This window comes from Chironomus tepperi, unplaced genomic scaffold (genome assembly GCF_022539635.2).
Source record: "Chironomus tepperi strain 1889 unplaced genomic scaffold, CSIRO-AGI_Ctep_v1 contig_123, whole genome shotgun sequence".
Lineage (NCBI taxonomy): Eukaryota > Metazoa > Arthropoda > Insecta > Diptera > Chironomidae > Chironomus > Chironomus tepperi.
Genome location: NW_027226245.1, coordinates 721,781 through 742,121, shown reverse-complemented (window position 1 = coordinate 742,121; position 20,341 = coordinate 721,781). Strand labels below are relative to the sequence as shown.

The window sequence follows — 20,341 nt, the reverse complement described above, 5'->3', positions numbered from 1 at the left end:
TGTTGCATATTGCTTGCTTGATAAGGGGACATTGTTGTCCGAACACAGCTCCAAACACTTTGGCAGTAAGCCTCAAATGAAAACGTACTCAGGATGAGGTTCATGACTTTCCAATAAAATTCGACGGCACGCCGCTCTTTGAGTAAGCATGGGGAAGCATAAACACTCTAACCCACCTCTGAATACTCCCCTGAAGTCTGGCGCATCAGACAGAACTCGGATCTGCCAGTATGAGAGTAAGGCCTCTGTAGTCGAGTGGTTAGATAGAAGACCGGCTCTCTGTTTCACTCATTTGTGAGTTCGTGGGTTCGAATCCCACTAGAAAACGATATCTGCCAATATGACGGCATATGGTTCATGGCATCTAATAGTATGTCGCGGCTCACAGGTTGCCTACCACTGATCTAATCCAGCTTCTTAAACTCATCCCAAATTCAAAAACATCCGTAACCCCATATCCTATCTCAAAAATCCCCTCAACCTTATTTAAAACTCAATGATAAATAACAGAAGCTGTTTACTTTCTTTCCATTCCTTAAAAAACTTTTTAAGGCCAATTTTGAAGTAAATGTCATAACAAAAGCATGACAGCTATTCATAATATTAATTAATATCATCAACAGCTGTTCCACATCATAAAAATTGGGTCAAAATAGGTTCAACAACATGAATTTATTATAACGAGCTTCGCCATCCCTTGAAATCAGCACCAAAAGCATTTAGCCATTTTGCATCAATTTTAAACTCGTTTCTGTGAATTGCATTAACAGCAACAGAAATAAATGGTGAGAAAAAAAGGCAACAGAAAATGGATATGGATAAAAAAAAAAGTCCTGGCACCAGCAGATTACTTTTGCATTTAATTTCCATTCGCTTTTTTTCTGTGCTGTCGTCCCATAAGCTCCCCAAAAGACATTTTCCCATGATATGTCTGTAAAGCACATAAAGTAGCATAAAGTACGAACATAGAGGCATGGCAAAGTACTGGATAATTTTGTGATTATATTTTATTTTCTGGACCATTTCCGATTTTATTTATTTCTTATTTTTATGCCTTATACGCAAGTGAATGACGGTGCGTGTGTCTGCCATTCCTTTTTGCTTTCCTTCGACGGAACCAAATATTTGCATAACTTTAGATACAGTATAAGAAAAAAAATTTTATATCTTGAATGATTTGACTCTTTGTGCCCTTTTTTGTGTGCTGCCTACTCCTCCTTTGCCATTTATTTCTTTTGATAGACTTTTTATGTGTTTTGATACGCATATTTTACTGCATGCCTTTCCTTCTTGTCTCATTCTATCGTTTTCTCTATTGCCTTGATATCTATGAGAATCTTTTTTGACTCACTGTGTCTAGATCTATTTCACTTGCTTTAGTCTTTATTATGAGGAAACAATAAGAAGACCAATAAATATTTTTTTTTTGTGTCATTCAAACAAATACCAGTGATGTGGTAGGGAAGTTATGGAAGGTTATGGTATAAAGTGCATATTTTTGACTTAAATTAAATTAAGGCTTAAGTAAGAACGGTTAATAAGAGGGGAACTTAATCCAGTTATCAGCAAGCGGTAGCCAGCGATAGAGCCAGCTTCAGGAACCGACAGAGGAAGGCCATGGATCACACTTGATCTGTACGGCCAGCGAACTAAACTAACTAACTTAATCCAGTGAAGTTCCAGAAATTTCGATCTTCAGTTGGTATAACGTGATACTTCGGGTCCATTCTATCAATATTCTAGGGGTCGGTCAAGAACTGCAGGTTTGCATTTACTGGTGCGCAGGCCTGTTGTCTTCGATTCCACCTTATAGCTCACTGGGACTGTTGATCTACATTTTTTTCTCTGCAGGCCTGTAATTTTGGACGAACCCTACAATTTTCCAATCTTTAAGTAGTCCAGTAACTCTTGTCTCTATGTCTCTTACTACACTTCAAGTTTCAGACCCGTTTCTTAATACAAAGCTGTCAAAAATTCTAATTTACGGTTGATCTCGTACATTAAGCAGTCGAAGAATCGAAACTTCTGAAAAATAACTTACTTACTTACTTACTTTGCAGGTCGTTCAGATCAGTTGTGATCCTTGACCTCCCACAGGTCAGGAGGACATGACCCCCTGAAAAAGAACAAATTTAGAAATGACAGGATTTGAACCAACAATTTAGCAGTAATTTTAAAGCCATACCTTTAAATGCTGCCTTAAACTGCATTCAATAAACATTTCCCATAAGTTAGCCAAGCGAACAGTACAATTAAAACTAAGCAGCTTCTTCTTGGCAATGAAAGACATCTGATAGTAACATGGAAGGTCGGAAATCATTGTCAACTAATTGGTTCCGATTATTGTATCCGCTTTGCTGCCGTGTGGACAATATTTATGTGTGTATGTGATGATTAGATCACAGCACATGAAGTTTAGACATCACACCCTGCATCAAACATGAATTTTACATGACTATCCTTATTTATATCGTGACACTCGAGTGTCTGACTTACTGCAATAAAGTCTGTGATTAAGTATTAAACATGTCTTCTGAAAACTTAATAAAATTTGACTTTATGCTCTAAATTTAACAATCCACTTCCATGAACACAAAACTTTACATACAGTAAATAAAGTACGACTTCTTACTTCCATCAATTTACGCAATATATTCCAATACCAACTTCTTCTTCTCAGATTAAATAACAAGCAAAAACAGCCACAAAGTTGTGCAGTAAATTCAAATTCACAAATCCACAAAAACTTTCATTATATCATCATTTCCTCCAGCACCATCTCCATCGCGCCCCGTCCCCAAATGAACTCATAACCTAAATTTTCAACAACAAAAAAGGAATTCCACCAAAAAAAAAAAAAAAATTATGGAATTTGTGTGCCTTTGTACTTTCCATCACAGTCGCTTTTGTGTTCATGTTTTCTCCACAACCACCACTGCCAGATTTTTTTTTTCTCTACATAAATCCTTGCTGTTGTTGTTTTTTTCGGTAGGCATGTGGTATGATAGGCATTATTTCACAGGAGCAGGCACAGAATATAGAAAAAAATAATAATATTTATCTGTGAATTGCAAAAGAGGAGACAAGAATGAAAACAAAAAAAGAGAATTGGAAGAAATTACCTCATGCTCAATGTCTGTCAGTGGTGTAGCCAGAAGGGGCACCCTGTGGATTTGAGGGATAATTGGGATGGGTTAGGTGGTGGACTTCTTTCTGGCAAGCTTAAATGGCTTAGAATCACTTAATTGCAAGGATATTTAGAATTTTGAGAATTTCTGCATTAAACCCTTCTATTAGCAGTCCTTACATTCACCCCTGACATCCCCGAATGTGTACCATGTGGATATGAAGAATGGAAGAGAAGGGAGGTTGGTCACTTCTTCCTGACAGTCTTAATTAGTTAAGAATCACTTAAGTCAAAGCATATTAAAATTTAGACCAAGTACCTCAATGAACAGCACCTATACCCACTTCTGACATTCTTGGAGGGACACCCTGTGGATATGAGTGATGAAGGGGTGGATTAAGGGCGATTTTCTTCCTAATAAGCCTAAATGGATCAGAATCACTGAATTCTAAGTACATTTCGAATTTTGAGAATTTTTGCACCAAAGCCTGTGGATATATCGGGAGGGGCACCCTATGGATGTGAAGGAGGGATGGTCTCTTCCTCCTGACAAGCTTAAATGGTCCAGAATCACTTAATTCTAAGAATTTTGAGAATTTTAGGAATTACTACATCAAATCCCTCTATCAACACCCCTAAACCCACCCCTGACATTCCCCATCATCGCCTTTTGATGGCACTAACGACAAACATCAGATGAGGGTTGCTCATAAGAAGGCACACAAAAACTGTTTTGATAACTTGAAAATATGCATATTACACAATTTTCGGTTTAATTTATTATAATTTCATTTTTTCCTTGTGGTTTTCCTTTACTCATATACATCCATATCTTCTGTCTATCGTCTTGTGCCGTCATTTCCATCACCACAAGAAGAAACTTTTCCTTCTTTTTATTTTATTTTTTTTTTTCATTTAAGAAGGAAGAAGAAAATATTTTTTTTTTGGTGCCAGCTCTTCGCTCTTTTATGCTTCATTTTATTTTATAACATTTCTCATCCATTTATTCATTCCATTCCATCATTTAACCGCCAACCAGCCGTCAGTTTGTCCCCCCATGTTCTGTTTGTGGTTTTTTATGTTTTTGTCTTCGAAATTTATATTTTCATCATTTTGCAATGTTGAGACAATTCATCTGCAATATTCATTCAATTTGACTTTTTTTTCTTGTCGTCGTTGTGATGTTTTTTTCTCCTTGTTGGTGATGAAGGGGAATGGAATGGGACTGAAATGGATGGAAAATATTCAATAAATTATTTTTGAATTTATTGAAGTCACCTGTTCAATTGTGTACAATTGAAATATTTAATTATGGACTTTAATGTCATTTTTGACTATATTGAATCCTATTGGATAATCTTTGATTTTGGATAGTCCATTTAATAAAGTTTTCTATGTACCCGAACAGCACGAAGCCGCAAATTTCATTCTCGACCTAAAAATGGTCCGAAATCTACCGATTCGCAGCCATTATGACACCCTTACGTCTTGTTGTCATCGTGATGACATAGCGGATCCTTGGAGACATTGGATGGTCGCTCTAATCATTGAAGTTGGTCCAAAAATTATAGAAAAGGAGGGAGCACATATCTGAACTTCCTATAGTTTAGATGCTCAAGTCTGTACATAGTTGCTTAGGTTTTGCGCTGTACCACATAGTTCATCACAGGCTACTGGCCTTCAGTTTTACATGAACCCTACAGTCTGCACTAATCTGCCTGTCTGTGGCTAATTTGGGGAAAATAAAGCAATGTGAAACTAGCATGACTGTGGTCAGTTATGAGTAAAATCAGATTTCTCAGGGTAATGAGATTTTTGACGCGAAAAACTCTAGAAAAGTGAAGAATTTGGTCATAAGATTTGAACCCTAACAAAATGGAGTTCAGTATATGCTACTAAAGTTCCTCCAGTTTACATTTCAGTATTTGGCTGCATGTAACATCCCTAAATAAGCGAGATATCATGCAACATCAAACGATAATCGCTTATCATTTATCCTACCTCTCCATAAAAGATAAAGCTTCAATCCCCACCTATATCAATTGCTGATTCAGTTTTATGAATTTTAAATCCGAAAATGGCAAGGAATATGTAATAAAATCAAGCATTTATTTATTCCGATAACTGTCATAGGTTAACAACCCTTATATTTCTTCAAATTGATGCAATTAAATGCTTCATTCCTTCATAAATTGTGCTTACTAAGCAAACATTTCGTTCCTGTAAACAGCATTTATATCCATTTATCGTCTGTTTTTCAGGACTTTTTTTTATTGCCACTTCCGTGTCAAAATTGTTTTTAAGTCAGTGATGGGCAACCTTTTTTTTTGTGTCATGGTACATTTTGGCGGTAAGTCACGACAGAAATTGCATTCGGTATGCTGTTCATACATATGGCATTATATTATTGTGCCGCAGCTTTATGGATGACAAGAGATCGCGTAGAAGACAGAAGAATTTCTGGATAGGATGTGTAGAAAAGGACGCTAGAGTCCCTAATATCCTGAACTGGCAGGTTCCAAAGGAGCTGTCTTTAGACATTCCCTACGTCCAACAATGGCCTCTCTTGGCTGCGTCCTAACAAGTAACTTACTACTTATTGGAACCATGTTCTGACTTGGAACCTAGGTTGCTACAAAATGCTTTCCATCTGACTCTGTTGCTGGTTGTATCACAAAGTTTTGACATCCAACTGCCATTCCTTCATTACCGTCTTACGACATGTTGCTCTTAGAGCACCTGGACGCCTTTTCCTTTGTGGATTCCAATAAAGGACAGTATAGCAAGCTTGTGTCTCTTCCCAAGCAACAACAATATTCCATTTTAAAACCAACATTCCTAACCAAGGAAGTAAGTAAAAAAAAATGTGCCGCGTCACACAGGTTGCCCACCACTGCATTAAATAACACCATAATGTCTTGCAATTTACCAAAAATTCTTCATCCAGAAAATTGCACAACATTTACCAGAAACTCCCTGCCATAAATGTGTCATTCCCCATCAAAACTGCCACAAATAAAATTAATGAATGAAGCAACTTCACAAATAATTTATCAGCCAGAAACTCCTCAAATTTCCAGACCACACCACAACATCAATCTATTGAATTTGATTGAATAAAAAAAAAGAACGGAAAATATGATTGAAAAATATGAGAAAGTTTTTTATGGTAAAATATCACTCAATTTCATTTTCGTTGCGACACATCCTCTGTCTTCGTACTTATGCCTTAAGCTTATGTCTTCGAAAAAAGAAAAATTTATTAAATTTAAACTCCCACTGCTTTTTTTCTCTCCTTTATTTCCACTTGTTTTTCTCCCTATATGTATTTTTTTTTACGGCACATACGTAGACACATGGAGTACGTACGAACAATATATTTTTCTTTATTTGAGTATGAGAAGACAGAAGGAATTTTTATAATGATGCGGTATATGGAATTTCATTTTTCTTTTTTTTTTTTTGCTACTCTGCGTTCATTCCTCTTGTATATGATATTTTTTTTTTCCATAAATCCATAAAGTATCAAGTTGATGCTTTCGCTCTTCTTATGCCATCGTCTTTCGCCTCCTAAAGAGTGCACACATGTTGTTGAATATAATTTTTTAATATATTCATTACTTTGAGATCGTTGAGAGTGAATTTTATTTGTTGTCGCCTTAAATAAACTCCTGGAGGGGATGATGGTGATGATGATTGTGTGGAATTTTTTTGTTCGGAGGGTAGATCAAATCTATTGAGAATTGGCAAGGAAATAGAACAATGTAGAAGCTTGTTTAAAGTTGGCTGCGTTTTAGCCTTATTCAGATCTAACGTGGCTCAATATCTCTCAGATCGAGCCAAGCTAAGCTGAGCGTGACTCTAAATCTCTTAGATCGAGTGAAACTGAACTGAGCGTGACTAAATATCTCTTAGATCGAGCCAGCTGAGCTGAGAGTGATTCAATATCTCTTAGATCGAGCGGAGCTAAGCTGGGCATGACTCAATATCTCTCAAATCGAGCGAAACTGAGCTGAGCGTGGCTCAATATTCCTCAGATCGAGCGAAGCAAACTTTAGAGTAACTCAATATCTCTTAGATCGAGCGAAGTTAAGCTGAGCGTGACTCAATATCTCTTAGATCGAGCGAAGCTAAGCTGAGCGTGACTCAATATCTCTTAGATCGAGCGAAGTTGAACTGAGCGTGACTCAATATCTCTTCGATCGAGCGTAGCTAAGCTGAGCGCGACTCAATGTCTTTTAGATCGAGCAAAGCAAAGTCGAGCGTGACTCAATATCTCTTAGATTGAGCGAAGCTAAGCTGAGCGTGATTCAATGTCCTTCAATTCGAGCATCGAGCGAAGCAAAGTTGAGCGTGACTCAATATACTTCAGATTGAGCGAAGCTAAGCTGAGCGTGACTCAATATTTCTTAGATCGAGCGAAGCTGAACTGAGCGTGATTGAATATCTCTTAGATCGAGTGAAGCTAAGCAGAACGAGACTCAATATTCTAACTTACGACTAGAGTGACACTCATGCTAACTTCCCACACATATCCGTATATCTTTCCCATTTGAATCGTTTAAAGTCTTCCAACAATCTTTAAGAATTCAAATACAATAAACAGTCGCTATTTAAATAAATATCTCCCAAGACATCTTCAGTTAATAAAAGAAGGAGGAAAAAATTCTATGAAATTTGACACAACTCTCAGCCCATAAATCTGAGCCTTTTTCTGTAGGCTAAAAACATTTTTTTCATCAATTTCAATTATTTTCCGACTTTTTTGTTGTTGTTGTTGTTTGCTGAATATCAAATATCAAACAAATGTCAATCCCAATGCTATGTAATTGAAAGGATATTCAGTTGAAAAGTTGTCTGCTTTACTCATAAATTTGATTTTATTTCATGTTGCTAGTAGTAAAATGATTTTTGTTAATGTCAAACTTATCGGATTTCTGCATATTTTTGTTAAGGATTCAATTTTTTGTTTATTCTTGGATAATAACTTTGTATCATCTCTGTAGGAGTCTGAGCAACATGTAGAGTTGAGTTCTTTGGAATTTGATGAGTCAAGGATGGAGAATTTCGAGTTCTTTTAAGGGTTGTGTGTCATTGAACTCTTTAAATGTGTTTCTGATGATGTAATGCAAAGTATTCACATTTTTGGCAATTTTAGGGTTATTTGAAGTCAACTTCAGGTTGAATAGAAAATCAACTACAAGTCAACTAGCGTTAACTTCAAGTCAGATAACTTCAAATTCAAGTCATTTGTTAACTTTTAATTTTACCGACAATTTGAAATTAATTAGCACTAACTTCAAGTAATTCATTTGATGCCAACTTCAAGTCATTCAATGATACTTTCAAGTTATTCAACGCCAACTTCAAGACATTCAGAGTCAACAACAAGTGATTAACCAATTCAAGACACTTAAAGCCAATTTATTGTCATTTAATTCCAATTTCAAGTCATTCAATGCCAACTTCAAGTCATTCAATTACCAACTTCAAGTCATTCAATGCCAACTTCAAGTTATTCATTGCCAACTTCAAGTCATTCAGTGCCAACTTCACAACTTAAGCTTAAACGCATTTGACGCCAACTTCAAGTCATTGAAGTTGAAGCTAACTTCAGCAACTTCTAATTTGCTTTTGATTCTTTAAATGGAAGTCAACTTCATGTTACTAAATGCTAACTTCAAGTCTATTTACATAATTGACTTAATTTGAATATTTTACTTAATTTCATAGCTTACAGCTTCTAGAAACTGATGTAAAATTCTAAACAATCCTCTTCATCATCCGAAAAAAATCATTCACTCCCACTGGGCATCCACAAAAATTTCCTCCTTTTTCCTATTTCCTCACATAATATACACAGTTATTGTATTTATATTCACATATATAACATTGCTAGTAGCTGTGTTATGGCTTATGTTGTGTCAAGCGGTAACTAAAAAGGAGCTATGAGCTGAGAGTTGTTGTAAGGAGGGGATGAAAGGAAAATTTCTGGCATATGAGCATGCTTTTGTCATAAATAAACTTCCATTCTGCTTAAAAAAAATTTTAATATTATTAAAGAAAAAAAAACATAAAATTTCCTAAAATATTTGCAAGAATCAACGAATTTTCATGTGTAGGAACAAGAAAAAAAAGTGTAGAGACATCACATTTTTAGCATGAAATTACTTTAATCCCAATATGTATGAATAAATTAAGTAATGAAATAATGTAAAACATTTCAGATCAGCTAGATGGGGAAGGAACAAGAACAAAAAAAAAAAATGAAAAGAATCTTCTGCTGAGCATTGTAAAAAAGAATTTTATTCATGTACGATATGAGGGCATAGATAGCAAATCTCAGCAATAAAGCTATGTGGCCCTTTTTATGCTGTGGAACTTGGCTACATATACATGTGTATATGGATGTACATATAGCACATTCATATTACATTTTTAAAATGGATACTGTAAACTATGCTTCATGTATGTAAGAAAAGTAAGAAGGATGAAAGATTTACATCAAAGTTTGATGTTTCTTAGGGATTTTGGTTTAAAGCGCATTTTCAAGCAGAATAGACTGATTTTGAATTTAGTAGAATATTAGAAGATACTTTATGATAATAATGATCATGCTGACTTTATAAAGCCTGTTGCCACTTTACACAATAATTATTAGGGTGGATCTTGAGTACTTGCTTATATTAGTCGATCCGATGTGAACTATATAAGCTAGATACATTTATGAAACTTCAATCTATGGCTGAGATATGCAATGGCCAAAAAAAGGTTGCTTACTACTACACCAGGGCAATTAACCCTAATGTACCTAACTCAATTGGAACTGACAACATTTGATCATGGAACATATCAGGGACATGAAGTATGGCTAGATAAATAGATCAAGCGACACCATGCGATGACTACATAGCAAAAGCATTCGTCACGACAGTTTAGCGATGACTAAAAAATCTTATCAACATTTAATAATTTCATCAAAATGACTTTTTGCTCTCGAACAATCCTAAAAGTATCACATTATCTCAATTGAAGCATGAATCAAGAGAATTGATAAGAAAAGTATTACTAATTATGAATAAACAAAATATGTAATTCTCTGGGTTATTCCGAAAGATAATTATGACAACTGCATGAATATAACACATTTGTGCCTCGCGAATAACACAAATTAAGATTATGTGGCTAGAAACAGAGAATAAGTATACTCAAGTCTGACTTTACGGTATCTGGGATACGAATCCGGATACTCTATCCCGATCGGCACAAAATACATATTCATGGCAGCTTAGTGGATACCAAATGGCATCAAAATTTCAATTTTTTTGACAATGAACATGAAATAGACACTTGGATGTCACTTGAATGCCATTTAATGACGGTTAACATGAAAATTGCCACTTGGATGGTATGTGACCACCATCTGGCTGCCATGAAGCATTCGTACCGATCGAGTACCATTTGGTCATCGCTTTTAACTAGTTGCTTTCTATTCCGAACTAATGTTCACCAAAACCTGATCAAGAGAACTCAAATTTGACTAAAATTTTAGTCGAGTTAAGTCGGCTATCTAACAGGCCAAAGACTGTTTTTAGTCAAGTGATCTTTCTGTATCATGAAAGCATTCTCTTTGTCTTTAGGGCTACGTCAACTTTAAAACTTTAACTGACCATAGAGTCAGTCACCCAAAGTGTTCAAAATTTCCTAACTACTTATAATCTTTACCAGTAATCACAAAACATCAAGCTATGTAAAATATTTCAAATTCCACTCATTTTTCTCTCTTTTTTTCTCTTTTCATCCATCTAGCACATTCCACACAGCACAAAGTACCAAGCACATAAGACAGCAAGCAGCAGCAAAAAGGAATAATACAATTCTTCTTCATATTTCACGATTAAATGTGATTTAATAAAACAAAATAAAATAAAAAGTGAGCAGACGAGATGCAAAGACATATTAAAGTCACTATGAGATGTAAAACAATATGTGAATTTGTGTGAGACACACAGAGAAGCACTAAATAAAGAGAGGAGGGTAGAAAAGAGGAGAGCTTCCTGTGAATAAACAACTAAAGTTTTTCATCTTTTATTTTTTCGTTCCTTTTTTTTATTTCGGTGCTGTAAAAGTGAATCATAAAATATGAAATAAAAGAAGTAAAAAAAAAGCAAGTTTTTCATCTTGAAAATGTGCAGGAAAAGAAGGCGAGGATGAAATATGAAATATTTTAGTATGTAGCACAAAAGTTTGTTGGAGAAACAAATGAAAACAGATGAAATAAAACATATTAAATAACGCTCATTGGAATCCCTTGGAGACGGGTTTGAATTGTGTGAGAAATCAGCAAACAATACATATAAAGGAACGGGAGGAAGCTCAGCAGCTTAGTGGCAAAAAAAAATAATAATAAATATAGATAGCAAGTAGCAACAACTTTATTTAAGTGTATAAGGTGATATGATAGCAATTGTGAAACTTAAAATGTTATTCGCTACACTAGCGAATACACGGATGCGAATCCCTTTATTATGTTTGTTTCTAGCAGCAGGTAATTTTTATTGCTATTTGCTTTTTTACTTCCTATACTTTTTTTGTGAAGATTTGTTCATAAATTACGTAAGAGAATTTATTGTCGGATTTTTTTTTCGACTAGTTTTTTATTGCATTCAGCAGCAAAAATTAGAATTGCTTGTTACAATAAATATTGAAGCATCTGGGACTGGATTTTACTATTTTTTGAGTTGAAACTTCACAGACATCTGTGATCCGGAGACTGTGATGAATATTTTAAGTTGAACACATTTTGCAAGATTTTTGCTGGGTTTATGGTCGAATTGTGAATTGAAAGTTGTGTGGATGAAGTTTTTTGAGCACTTAAGTACTGGAAAGGTTGGGTGGAATTAGAATGAGTTATGTCAAAATTCAGGAAGATTGAAATCCGTTCTAGAATTCATCAGGAACTCTAAAAAATTGAAATTACTTTTGGATTCTTTGTTAAGGTGTGAAAATGCAAAGATAATGAACTTTAGAAAATTTACACATGAAAATGTAAAAAATTACACATGGAAATGTAAATTTTACACTTATTTTATATCATTAACACCTCAAAATGTAAACGTTTCCCATTCATATGTAAACTTTGCACAGCCATATATAAATATTTGCATTTTAACCCTTACAAATGTAAACTTTACACATGAAAATGTAATTTTTTACGTCTGAAAATGTAATTTTTTACGTCTGAAAATGTTAATTGTACACATCAAATTATAAATTTCACGAAATAATCTTTCTTTTACCTAACAAAAATGAGCTTCAAAAATTAAAATGTGAACTGACATTTTTAAAATGTAAATTTTACACATGAAAATGTAAAAATTACATTTTACAAGAAAACTTCATCTCGAAAGCTAATTTACCTCAAAAAAATTCACAAAAGCTTAAAAATCTTCCACAACTTTAAATATTTCCAATTAAACCACAAAATCCAACAACAAAAATCCAAATCCAGCCCCAGGAAAATGTAAATAAAAATCTCAATATTCTCAATTCAAAAACAACAATTTATGCTCCATAGAATGCAATAAAGTTATCGTCTACATCATCAAAATCTCTTCGTGCATTGATAAAACCGAGTGATTCATTGCAATGACATTTTCATTTTTTATTTGTGAACAATTTAAAGTCATTAATAATCTTTTATTTTTTTGTTCCTTACCCTTCTCGTGTTTGTTTTTTTGTTTTCTTTCTCATGTCGTAATTTATGAAGAAATTAAAATAAATTATAATCGGTAATGTTGAAAATTGTAAGAAAAATACACACACATACATGGTGTGGGGGTTGGCTGGTTGTTGCGTAACCTGGGAAGCTACATGCTTCTGTCATGTGTTTAATGCTGCTTAATATGGATGCCCGAGTGACACAGATAAATAAAGCTCCACTGCGGAGCTTTTAAGGCTCCGCTAGACCTCTTTTACTAATACCAAATGGAAGCTGTCTTTATTTTGCAGCTATATGGACACCATTTGGCTTCTTCTTGGAGACGACCTTCGTTTAGCAGCCATGTGGACGCCATTTGTCCTCCAAATGGAGACGATTTCCATTTGGTATTAGTAAAAGAGTTTTGGCGGAACCTTAAAAGCTCCGTGGCGGAGCCTTCTTTATCTGGTCGCTAGGGATGATCAGAGATCTGAAATTGGTGATTTTGAGGTTATGTAACTTCCGCACAACTCCCAAAACACACATGGTGGGGGTTGTTTGGATGTTATTTAGCCTGGGACGCCGCTACTGTCTATAACAGCTGAATAATCTGATTAGTATGAACCAAGCTTGGATGATAATAACAGGCTTAAAATTGGAGGTTTCAAGGTTATGCAGATTACGTAATTTCCGCACAAATCCCAAAAACACACACAAACATTATAAAAAACAAAGAAAAGTCTGCGAACAAAGAAGATCATGTACGGTATTCACAAATTGTGTGAATTTTATGAGGTAGTTGTAACAGCGAGTCACACAATGGCGCTCATATGAATTATTAAGAGCACACTTGGTATAAATTTCATAAATCTTATCTCTCTTTTCACCAAAAAAAAAAAAAAAAAATTGTATATAACAACAACTTTGTTTTGTGGATGTTATTTGCTGAGCTTTTTCATTTTTTTTTTTCTTTTTTTCGGTTCCATAACCATAAGATTTCATGTTGTTGTTCTTGCCACTCGTTTCTCACTCATTTGAAAGGAAATAAAAATGTAGATGAGGATGTGATATACGGTAGTGAATTCAAATGGTGGAAATATTCATATTTTTTTTTGTGATAATGAAATTTTTTATGTTTTTTGGTCGGGGCTTTTTGTGTTGATAAGTTTTGGTGAGAATGTGATGAAAATTTTAAAGTTTTTCTTGAATTTAAATTTGATTTTTTGATATTTTTTAGTTTACGTAAAATTTGCTCAGTTTTTAGTGAAAGTTGCTCAAGTTTACGTGAAAGTTGCTCAAGTTTACGTAAAATTTGCTCAATTTTACGTAAAATTTGCTCAAGTTTACGTTAAAGTTGCTCAAGTTTACGTGAAAGTTGCTCAAGTTTGCGTAATAGTTGCTAGATTTTCAGTGAGAGTTGCTCAAGTTTACGTAAAATTTATTAAATTTTACGTAATATTTGCTCAAGTTTACGTAAAATTTGCTCAGTTTTCAGTGAAAGTTGCTCAAGTTAGCCTAAAATTTGTTAGAAAATTTACGTAAATTTTGCTCAAAAATCAGTTTCAAATCCTCAAACTCACCCCAAACCCCAAACCTGCACCCGCATCTATCATCTCAATTCCATTATACTCACCAACTTCCAATCTCCAAACAGCAAAAAGTAAAAACGACTTTTTTAAAAACAAAAAAAAAAAGTGCCAACAACGCGAAAAATGCCAGAAATATATGGAAATTGTTTTTGGCAGCAAAATTTCATTTGAGCACTTTTCACAAACAGTTGCTTAATTTCATACGTAGAAAAAAGCACAGCACAGAGCAAAAATCAGCATCAGAATTTGTGCTCTTTATTATGAGAATCATGATTATTGTGCAATGTCTGAAAATTATTATATTTTCTTCAAAAAATAGTAATTACCACTGCGAATGTAGAACGCACAATTTCCTCCCCGTTTGATGCACAAAACCAAGAGCCAAGCAAGTTGCATTCTGAGCAACGGCTTTAATGACTTTTAGTATTATTATTATTATGATGATGATGATGATGATGATCATGGTGAAAAGAATAACAAACAAGTCACACAAGCAAAAAAAGGAAAAGAGATGCTCGCAGTCACATAATGACAGCTGAAATGTCGCTGTGCCAATTGTTTCATTCATTCGTCGCCAACATGCACAACTTGCTATTGTTTTTGTTGGGTTTTGAAATGAGAAAAAAAGGGTATAAAGCATCGTACACACAAAAAGCAGAGAACAAAGCAAAGCGTCAGGCTGTGAAGGGAAAGTAAAATAAATGCGAAAGATCTTAAAGCTATTTTTGAAGCTGTTGAGTGCTTTGAAATAAATTGAAAACAATTTATTTTCATGAAACGTGTATGTGAACAAAACAAAAAAAGAATGGAATGGAATTATGGCAAACAGGGAAGACTTTTGGGTTTTTGTAACTTGAAAATTTTGTTGAGATGGATTTGGGTGTTGTCATGAGATCTATGGTAGAGATGGGCAATCTGTGTGATGCGACACATTTGTGTACTGTGAACAATCTCAAGTGACTTTCGAAACTCTTCCACAAATCTTACATGGACAATTATTAAGTCATAAAATTCCAGAGTTTGAGGTGCCGTGTCACATAAAATAATTTTGTCCGATGTATCATTAGAAATGCAGGAACAAGAATGATTCAGAAAATGTGAAATTTAAATATGGCAATTTGCCAAATAGTCGAATAACCCACGGCAGCTCAGGGGTAAGAGCATGCAACCGGAAATCGTTTGACGTGGGTTCGAGTCCCACTCGGAACTCGTAATTGGAATTGTCCTTTTTCAGTCAGATCAATAGTTCTTGACGAGCCTAACTTAATTCTACTTGTGCTCTCGGTTTGACATCCAATTCGACAATATTACAATAATTTGCCGACCGGATTTAAGCACCCTTAATATTGATACAGAAGAAAAATTTTGCTTAAAACCAGGGTTCAAATTGATTATTTTGCGGTGTGGTTTTCCTGTGTCATTAAATTTACCGGCTCTCATGGCTGCCATGCTACCTATGTCACCAGCATCAAGTTAATCTCTTTTTTCTCATTGCTCATAATTCCGTAACACAATATAAGAATCATTCTTAACCTCAAACTTCAAATAATTCAAATTAACCACAAAAACCAAGTCATCAACAAACGTCCTTAAACGTGAATTCCACAAAGTTCAATTCCCCCGGCACCAAGTGTTGAAAAGCTTAAATTTCTCAACACTCACAACAAAAACTGGAACAAGGATCTAGAATAAAAATGGTATGTTATAGCTGGACTGTAAAACTTTTAAATAATCGTTCTTCTCACTTTCCCATCCACATCTGAGCTTAACTTTGGTTTTTTTATTTCCATTGAACATAACTCAGTGAAATGAAATGGACGAGTGAGCCACAAATGATGCATTCCAACAATCTATGCATTTGTTGAATGCATAAAACTTGTATGTGCTCACACACACAATTTATCTTTTTTTTGTTGTTGTTGGTGGTGGAATAGATGTAGGATAAAAAAAAGCAAAGTTGGATGCACTTTTTTTGGAACATGGGAGGTAGAATTGGGGATTGTAAGGATGTTATGTGAATTTGAGTGCATATCGGAGGTATTGAAGTAGAGTAAGCATGCGAGTAGCTGATTGTATGCAGATTATTATGGTGATAATGTAGGGCGGGCATCTGCTGTGTCCCGACAAGGCCTCAATATGTCCCAATTTCTAGTTCTTTAAATATTAAGGCTACAAAAAAGACCAAAAGTATACCAATAGTGCCAAACTTAGAAGCGTCCCGATTTTTTGCGAAAATCCTCTGGCTGTTTCAGTCGCGGGTCATCACCAAGGTGTTCCATGGATTGGTGTCCTATGGATGATCTCAGATTAGTGAAGCCTTTAATGCTTCTTAACAGAGCTTTCTTAATTTTTGTCTCTTAGGCTAGACCATTTTTTCCATTGTGCTACTCGGGTTTATAGTATCACACTTGGAATTGTTAATTGGTAAGCGATAAGCAGCGATAAAGCCAGCTTCAGGAGCCGACTGAGGGAGGCTATGGATCAAACTTGATCTGTACGGCCGACGAAGTAAGTTAGTACTAGGGTTTAAGGCTTTGTTCTCACAATTGCCCCAAAAATTTAATCAAAAAGCTACAAAAAGCAACTGACTCTTCATCAATAAAGAAATTTGCCCAAAAAATAGAATTTTGTCCACAAAACAACACTTTTCTGTCATTTTTTGGACACAACACACACACAAACATAATAAAAGAACCAGCAAACATCATCGAGACGAACATCAGAACAGAAATGAGAATTAATTTATTGTATAAAATAAAAAAAAAAGCAATTTAAATTAATTTTTTTTTTATTCTGTATATGCGGTGAAAGTTCATAAGAGCATATTTTCTTCATTCGTACCTATCTATGTGCTGCTTTGTCGTCTCCTCATCTCTTCTCTTTTTTTCATATCATCATCACATCCTCACATTATGATGGCTGTATATGACATATGTATGAAAAAAGAAAATATTTATTTAAATGTCATAGATATGTATATGCTGAGATGTAAATGACTTTAGGATGGGGTATGTGAGTGTCCCACATGCTGAACAACAAAAGGAATGAAAATTGAAAATCAAAACAATAGATTTTGGTACTTAAGAGACATTAAGGTGCAAAAATTTTACCAAAAATACCTTAATATCATATTCAAGTAAGGTGAAAAAGGAGTCAGATTAGATACGAAGAAAATCTGTGTCAGATATGACAAAACACCTACATTACATTCTTGTGGTAAACAATTTTCATATTATAGAAGCAGTTCTTTTTTATTTTGGTGAATGTCTGAATGAGTTTTGGAGTGGATGGGGGCAAAAATGGAAATATTTTGATGTAGATATAGTGAAAAAAGGACTAAAGTTTGTTTTGAAAAGCTGTAATGGTTTCACTGACCCGTAAACCTCTCTCAGTCTTTCTCGTTTCTATCATTCAACAACAACAACAGCAGAAAATTTCAAGTCCTTTCGGCTTTTACATCTTGAAAGCTGAGGAATTCCTTTCTCTAGTTTTTGTTCAATATTTAGGTGCTTTTGCTGTTTGCAAAATATCAAGCTAGTATATGTTTGTGAGAAGATTGTGAGGAATTTTTCTAGAGATTTTTATAGTTACTATGCAAGACCTGCTAGATGAGGATAGGTATTGGTGTATCTGGAGGATGTCGGACCTTGGCCGGACCTTCACAACCACCCATTCTCACCTATTTTTGAGTTCTTCAACTCTAAGGCTATGCCCAGAGGAAAGGCAAATAGATAGTCAAAAAGTAGGGTCCAAGACCCATGCAAAGCAAGATGTCGCTATGTTAGGCAGCTCTGGATCAACACGCACATCTTTCCTCCCGATTTTTTTGAATAAAATTCTAGAGTTTGCTAGGGTTTTTTACCTTCCTCAAGAGACTATAGGCTACGTACCTGAGGAGAGGCTAGTCAGCCATAATTTAAATAACTGGATCAATAGAGCCCAAACTACGTAGTCCGTAGCTAAGATCCAGTGCACATGCAACATACTAAGTTATGCAGCTCTGGATCAAAATTAATTTTATGTCATATACATGGCATCAATATGTCTTATTTACTTACTTTCCTGACCATATAGATCAACTGACCAACTGTGATCCATATCCTCCCTCAGATGTCCTCCCACAAGCTCTCTTACCATCCACAACGTCTGATTTAAAGACCTTATTTAGTTGAGCTTCTACAGGTCTTCTAATAACCTGTCCAGCCCATCGGAGTCTGATTATTTTGACTCAATATATCAATATGTTATCCACTCAAAATGCGTCTCTTCATCATGACAATCCCAAACTTCCATTTCCAACTTCCAATTTCCAATCGCTTTTTTATCGAAGCTCACGCACAGCAATTGTGAAAAACCCAATGAATTCGAAAAATTATCCTACGAAAACAGCAGACATACAGAAGAGCGGATTAAAGGAAGCGTGAGGGAGTGCAAAAGAGTTCAAAATTTGGTGTATATATATTTTCCATTCTTCTGGTTAAACGCAGTATTGGAAACAAAAAAAAAAAAAAAATGTGGAAAACTGCGATATCAGATCAAGCCATCCAAAACTCTTTTTTCATGGGTTAATTTTTGAAATACGATCCGACTCGATGCCTGAAGAATAAAGAGAAAAAGGAGTAAAATTTTGAGGTTATGTTTGCCTTTTCTTACCCTATTATAACATTCGTTGGGTAGTCTAGGAGGGGCTATATGCTTATATCTTTTACAATATAAACCCCATCCATTAACAATTGGATGTTTAAACAACAAAAGCTGTGAGATGAAGGAACAGAACAAAAAGTAAAAGAACCCTTCTGTCAAAATAACAGTAACAGATAATCTTGCTGCTTTTCTATTTTCTAAGGAATATCATGATGTATCACATTACTAAATCTCTCATTCACTCACTTTAGTCCTTATCATTTCCTTCTCTATTCTCGTTCTTCATTTTGCTACTTAAATACTTTTTTACTTTGATTCCTATTTATGTCTATACTTACTTATGCTTCGGGAAGCTTCACTATTTGTGTGAGAATACAGCATATATATTCATGAAAATTAGTTGGGTCAGTTTACACATGTTTGGCATTTTATTGCTAGAGGCATTTTTCGCCCCTATAATTTTCGCATCGTATGAATGTGGATGGGATATGGGAAAATGGAAGAAAAAACCAATGTATTGGCTATACAAAGCCATCACTTTTATTCAATGCTTTTGAGTTAAATGGAATTAATAAAACATATTCTATCGTACAGTTTACAGCTGTAAACTATGTGTTTGTATGGCTTGGGAAACTTTTAGATGTAAATATTGCTGAGTATGGATAGTGAGAATGCAAAAGTGAAGTTGCTTTAATGCGCTTGTAATGCATGACATTTTAACGAGTTTTTAAAATTTGAAAATCAAACTTATACTTCAGTTACATGTATTTCATCAATATTCAATAAAGTATATCAATTTAATGATGTAATGTCACTTTTGCCACTTTTTCCAAGTCTCCTGCAGCATTTTCAAAGTCTAAATCTCTTCCAAATTCAAATAAAAAGCAAAAAACTTTTTGAAGTGAGAAAAAATTTACCACGTGGTGAACAAATGTTTTCGAATTCAAAATATCCGTTAAGTAACTCTAAAACTCACAAACAAACACCAAATCGACTAATACAAAATCCACTTCAAATCTCAAATTTTCAGCTATCTAAAAACAGTTTGAACAAAACTTTCTACTTTTTCCAACTCCATGAAAGAGCTATTGATTGTATGTAATCGTATATCCTAATCAATGTCAGAGAAAAGTTTAATTAAATGTTGTATGTTTTAGTTTCTCCTCTTTCTATTTATGTTCAACATGCTGTTCGGGATTTTTTTTTTTATTTAAAGGAAGTAGTAAGTTGATACATTATCGGCAGAATTCAGAAGCCACTGATAAAAAAGTTATTTTTTTT

The 20,341-nt window shown here is 34.6% G+C and overlaps 1 protein-coding gene across 1 annotated transcript in view; it reads left to right on the top strand.

Moving 5' to 3' along the window:
• beat-Ib (beaten path Ib) overlaps positions 1-20,341 on the top strand; it is a 100,410-nt gene that overhangs the window by 5,103 nt on the left and 74,966 nt on the right. Inside the window, exon 2 of the mRNA XM_070636292.1 lies at positions 10,937-11,675. Within this exon, the coding sequence (XP_070492393.1) occupies positions 11,585-11,675 (91 nt within the window). The 5' untranslated portion in view covers positions 10,937-11,584. The remainder of the gene's footprint in view (positions 1-10,936; positions 11,676-20,341) is intronic.